This window comes from Dromaius novaehollandiae, chromosome W, assembly GCF_036370855.1.
Source record: "Dromaius novaehollandiae isolate bDroNov1 chromosome W, bDroNov1.hap1, whole genome shotgun sequence".
NCBI lineage: Eukaryota > Metazoa > Chordata > Aves > Casuariiformes > Dromaiidae > Dromaius > Dromaius novaehollandiae.
In genome coordinates, this window is record NC_088130.1 from 53,329,392 (window position 1) to 53,335,391 (window position 6,000).

Consider the following 6,000-nt stretch of genomic DNA (forward strand, 5'->3'; position numbering starts at 1 on the left):
CCTCCGCAGGCGCGCACACGCACACACACGCACGCACATGCACGCACATGCACACACGCATGCACACACGCATGCACACCCGAGAGGCACGGTCTGGCCTGTGGCCGCCGCCGCGCTCCCTGACTTGGGCTGCCCCCCCTTTCCCAGCCGGCGTCTCGTCCCCTCTGCCCTCACATGCCCTCGGAAGGAGAGGAGGAAGGAAGAGGAGAGAAGGGGGCTGATGCCACGCACACGCAGGCTTCAGCGGCGGCCGCCGTCCCCCCCCGCCACGGCCCCCCCGAGGGCCCGGCGGTGCCCCCGGCCCGGCGCGGCGGGGGAAGGGGCCGCCGCGGGCGGGGAGCCGGGGGCGGCGCGGCGCGGATCTGGCGCCCGGCACATAAACTCACCTGCAAACAGGCAGTCCTTCTCCGCCTTGCACTTTTGGATCACAACGTCAATATCCTTCTGAATCCTCTCTTGTCTTGAACACATCCCCATGAAATAAATCCCAGGGGAAAAAAAGAGCAGTCTTTATTTCCACCCCACCCCACCCCCCGCTCTGCCAGTTTTAATAGTCCAAAAGATGGACCCCGGGGCCGGCGAGCGGCAGCCTCCCCCAGCCCCGAAGTGATCCGCTCGGCCGGGCGGAGGACGGCGGAGGAAGGCGGCGGGAGCCGATGTTGCATGCCCAGATGTGCCCGCCCAGATGTGCCGCCGCTGCCGGCGGATGGCAGTTTCCTCCTTCCCTGACAATAGATCCAGCGGAGGGTGGCGGCGGCGACACGGGAACCCCCCACCCCCAGCCCCCAGGGTTTTGGGGGTTGGTTGGTTTCTCTCTTTTTTTTTTTTTTTCCTGAGGGAAAAAAAAGGGGGAGGGGGCAAAGCCAGCCCGACAGCTCACATCCCTGCCCCCGCCCGCCACCAGCGGCGGCCGCCGCGCAGCAGCAGCGGCGAGAGCCCGGCGGCGGCGGCGGCGGCGGCGGCGGCGCCCGCACCCGGTCCCTGGCGGCGCGGGGCGGCGCGGCGCGGCGGGGCCGGCGCTGCTGCAGCGACGCCGAGCCGCAGACCCTCCCCTCGCTCCCGGACGGCACGTACGGCCCCGCGGGCTCCCCCGGCGGAGGCGGCGCGGGGGCGGGCGGGGGCGGCCGCAGGGGACCGCGCGGGCAGCCCGGCGGGCGCGATGGCCACGGCCGCCGCCTCCTCCCGAGCAGCGGCGAAATGCGGATGGCAAGTGAGCCCGGCCCGGGGCGGCTCCGAGGTCGGCACCGGCCGCGGCGCCGCCGGGGAGGAGGCGGCAGCGCCGGGCCGCAGCGGCGGCGCCCGCAGAGGCGCCTCGCAGCCGCGGGCGGCGGCACCGCGCGGCCCGGCCCGGCGCGGCGGGCAGCGGCCCCGGGCGCCTCGGCCGGCAGCCGCGGCCCCTCGCCCGCCCCTCCGCCGGCAGCCGCCGCCCCCTGCCCGCGCTTGCGGCCGCGGCCGGGCGCAGCCTGCGCGCGGGGCCGAGCCGCTGCCCGGCGCCCCCGGGGCCTCGCCGGGGCCGGGGGAGCTGGCGAACCGCCCTTACCGCCTTGCCATCCCCTGCCGACCTCCGCTCCGCTGCTACCCGCGGGGAGCTGCGCACCGGAGAGCAGTAAAGAGCGAAAGAACGCGTTTGTAATCCATCGCCGACCACCGCGGCTTTTAATCGCGCTCGTCTCCCGTCAGTCTGTGGCAAACCTGCCGCTAAAAGCGAAGGGCTCCAGGGAAGGGACGCGCCGCTAGCACGGTGCCTAGCAGGGAGCACTAGTCCAGGCTGGAGGCTTCGGGCGCTAACGCGATACAAGAAGTAACTGTCATGTAATTGAAATGCGATGATTAACTCTACAAAGCCAAGTATTGTCCATAACCCAAAGTGCTAAGTGAATAGTTAAGAAAAAAATAAATGGGTGTGAGCACAGTGGAAACAGGTTCGTTAAAAAAATTAAAGAGAATATTCATAAAATTCAGTTTTTAAGCATTCGTCCAGGTCTAAACAACTCCCATGGATTATTCATTATGGAGCCCAATCATTTCAGTGCTTTTTCATTAAGCAAGTCTGTATTAATCATGTATAGCTGATTTCAAGCCCCGGGACAAACATGATCATTATGTTGTTATTTGTTCTCCAGGGGAAATATTTTGAAACGTGATGATAAAGAGACTCCGTATATATTCCTAACGACAAGATTTCTTGTCTGAAGGAGGGAACATAAGGGAAATTATAAAAAAAGCAGATAGGATTTAAAGAGAACAAAAATCCATCGTGTGACATAATTCTCCGCTTTTAAGAAAAGAATTTACCTCTGAAGAGAGATTTCCAGACAACTTTCCAGTGCTATTCAGTAAATTCTCCTCTGCTGCAGTCCAAGGCAGAACACAGCGCATGTCATTGTACTCACTGATGGAGCCCAATTCAGTAGGACTTTATAATCCTGGCAGGTTACACCAGTTTGCTCAAAGAGTGAGGCTTCGCTGGAGTTTTCTGCCACTATTACATCGTTTCAGCTTTTATCCCTGTTGCCCGCCCGCCAGGTATGCCCACGCGGGCTGCGATGGGAGCCTGGCACAGAGGCAGCCATGTTTGCTGCCTTGCCCCTAATCAAAATTAGAAGCTATAATCAGAACTTGATTTATTCTGGTGAGTTTTTGATCCCCAGCCTTGTAGAGAAAGATTCTCCCTCCCACATGGATCAGGACATGGGATCACAGGCCTATATTTTTACAAGATATTTATGCTGACAGTTGTGCTCACAGCTTATTCTGACCACAGGGTTATTCTCAGTGCCATATCAATTAGCACAAGTCTTGACTGCCTTTTTACACCTCAGACTATTTTCACAGATTTGATACCAGTGAATTAAAAAGTCACCCACAAAGAAACACTACTAGCATCAGGAAAACTAATATGGTTGGTATGTAGTTTCACAACATGAACTGAATAGAATAAAAAGTCTGGAAAAAATTGTTTGGTTAAATATATATTATTATTTATTGTAAGTGCCCCTTTGATTTCTAGATTCTTAGGCAATTTGGCCCTCTTCTTATCTGATCACTCTAGTACTGTTGGAGCAGGAGTGATTGATTTCATTGAGGAAAAGCTCAATATATAATAATATACTGAAGTTATTCTATTGCTACAAATACTGAAAATGGAACACGTTGTAAAATCAAGGTGAGTCTTTAGGGTTAGACTTAATCCTGAAATACGTAAAGCTGCTGACATTCAAGTATCCTCAATTTTATTGCAATGTCTTTATGTGTGCTGTAATCCCCCAAATGATGTACCAACATCTTTAAGAAATTTTCTGAAGAGTTTTCCAAACAATTTCAAGAACAATAGGACAATCGGTTTTGGAAGTAAGGGTCTTGGTTCAAGGGAATTCAGTGTATGTCTTTCCAATGGTCTTTCTGCTCTTGAAAATCCATTCACGTCATTTTCACTGTTGTCTCAAATTCAGCTCAAGCCAGTTTGCTTGTACTGAACTGATTACCACAATTAAGCAAAAAAGTGCAAGTAATTTTTATATTACTTTTTTTTTACTGTTTTGGTAAATAGTAAGTACTATAAAAGTATCTGTTCTGACTTTTACATGCCCCAGCTGAAACTTGGGTACCAAACAAACTAAAAATTTGCTCTTTCTGTGATTTCAGCCACTGTTTGCCAGTCACCAGTTAATTTCTGCAGGCACTGAGCTCTGGGAGGCGGAATGCTTAAAGGAGCAGTATCATTCCACTCTTCGTGTAATAAAACACAACACAACCCTTTCCAGTAAGCTGCCTCGAAATGATATGGTTGTTTCTAAATGACTGTGTCATTAAAGTCTGAAAACATAGGCATTAAGTTGTGAAATATGTAGGAATAATACTTACTTTTTTCCCCACAAAAGAGAAGTGAAACAAGTGCATTGTAAAAATATGTCCCAAAGCATAAAAAAAGTTTAGCTTTAAACTTTAGTATAATTTTCACTAGAGCTCTGTTATTAACAGTGATAATCTTATACCCTGCATTAAGATAATACCTGAGTTTAAAGTTAAAATCCTTTAAGAATATTTGTTTTAGATGGATTTCAGGTCATCTGTCTTCTATGCCATTGCTCTCGGTTGTCCATCCGAGTGGAGGGTCACTGCTGCTTTTAGGCAGCCACAATCCATAGCCAAGTAATCCATAAGAGAATACAAAGCCACTCAAATCCTTAAACAGTTTTCAATAGACTGGCTTCGCCAGATCATCACTGGAAGTCTGTGATGACATGGTTTCAAAGACCACTAATATGGTGTACCTATCATGATTTAAGAGTGTAGTGTGAATAACGCATCTGAAATGATTTTGGGAGTCGGTTGGCATTGGTGCATTGATAAAAAGCCTCCAATTTTTTAAAAAGAATGCCAGTTTAAATGGTATTAATAACATAACTTAAAATACTGGTATGATACATAAAAGCTTTAAATATTTTTGTGTGAAGAATAGCGAGGCAATGACTAGATCACAACATGAAACGGTGCCTTAAACTGTCATCTGTCCTGTCCACCATAAGTTTTTAAAATTGATTTTAAGCCTTTTCTTCTATCCTAGTGGGGACAAAGTTTTAGGTAACATATTTTAACATTACATATTTCATTTGCTTTTTCAGAATAGCTGTGGAGGAAAGAAAAAGACATAAACATTGAACTGATATACCAGAGGACCAAAGCTGACTTTTTAATTCATTGTTGAAATTTCAAAAGTGACTATATTTTTCTCCTTTTTAAAAAATATTGTATCAGCAGCAAGAGTCACCTCAAACAAAACAAAAGGATGTACAGGTGTTACACACAGATGTGTGGGATTGTTGTGACAGTAGCCTCTAACTTTCCAGCAAAGACCGAGTACTCGTCCTTCCAGATGGCAGCAAGACTATCCTTATGGCTGCGGGCATGATAAATGCTCTCAGCAATGTCCAATAAATCATGCAATCAGAGTCCAAAATGACACCACAATTTATTGCAACTCTTAACATTAAACTTTGTAATGACTGTTTTAACCTGTTCTTGTTTTTCCTCCTTCATTAATGTCATCTCATCTTTCAGCCTCTTCCCATTACTCTCATTTCTCCTATTCCTTTTGTCTTTCCTCATTAACTCTTACACCATTAAGTTAACATCTTATTTTTTCTAACAAGACTCATTACTATCCATTCAGTTCCCCTCCTCCATCTCACTCTTGCCACTTCATAGGCAGCACAAGGAAGAGGGCCAAAGGGATCTTTCTCTACAGAAACTGGAGTTTTATAACACAGGCAAACAGAAGTATTTTAAAACCTTTTATCTATTGGCTTTTTGGTGTCAGTCACCTAAGCAAATCCCAAAGGGGAACCCTATGCCTGTTCCCTGCCAGCTTCTTGAGTGAGTTGCTTCTTGCCAGCACAGTCATTATCTCCACAAGTCTTGGACACTTCTGCCTGCCCAGCGGCCGTGCTCAGTGAGGTAAATAACGGGGCCTCCATCCAGATTAGTCTGCAGCCTGGTAGACAGAGTATTTCTCTGGGAGATGGGAGTTGCGAGTTTATCCTCATAGGCTGACACTAAGTTGACGCTTACTGTCTCCACAAACGTCTCTCACTACAAGAATGCCTGAAGCTCGAACACTGATTGAGCTATGCAGTCCTGAAGGTACATCAGCCTGCCTGAGCCTAGGAAATGGTTTCTAAAGCAGAACTGAAATTCCATGGAGAGGCCTATCTCAAGGGGTGTAGATAAGCACCTAAACCAGGTGAGAGGCAGAAGGCCAGATCAGCTTCAGCTGGCCATTTTCTATGCTCCCTGTCTGGTGTTATGGCTATTCTAAATCCATTTCTCAAGAGCTTTACTTTCTTCATTCACTGAATAGAGAATGTAGATGACTACAATATTCATACTTACAGCCTGTGGAAAGCATGTGAGCGCTGTCAATTTATATTTAGTCCCAACCTATAATATTTAGTGAATGGCTCAAGCATAAGCACGACAACACGTATCATTTGCCACAGC

The 6,000-nt window shown here is 48.8% G+C and overlaps 1 protein-coding gene and 1 long non-coding RNA gene across 4 annotated transcripts in view; one reads left to right on the forward strand and one right to left on the reverse strand.

Moving 5' to 3' along the window:
• LOC112983999 (protein mono-ADP-ribosyltransferase PARP8) overlaps window positions 1-1,683 on the reverse strand; it is a 117,487-nt gene extending 115,804 nt beyond the window's left edge. Inside the window, exons 1-2 of one of the 2 annotated variants that reach the window (XM_064500955.1) lie at window positions 1,541-1,683; window positions 387-460 (exon numbers count right to left, since the gene is read on the reverse strand). In XM_064500955.1, coding sequence (XP_064357025.1) covers window positions 387-460; window positions 1,541-1,551 — 85 coding nt within the window. In that variant the 5' untranslated portion in view covers window positions 1,552-1,683. Of the gene's footprint in view, window positions 1-386; window positions 1,106-1,540 lie in introns of those variants that run through there. The other variant, XM_026101489.2, reaches the window with a different exon arrangement.
• On the forward strand, window positions 951-5,015 carry LOC112984000 (uncharacterized). Of its 2 annotated transcripts, none has more exons than XR_010385857.1 (3): window positions 951-1,070; window positions 3,646-3,763; window positions 4,626-5,015. It is a non-coding gene; the product is annotated as an uncharacterized LOC112984000 (long non-coding RNA). The 2 variants fall into 2 exon arrangements; XR_010385858.1 differs by lacking the exon at window positions 951-1,070 and adding an exon at window positions 1,811-1,922.
• The last annotated feature ends 985 nt before the right edge of the window (window positions 5,016-6,000 follow it).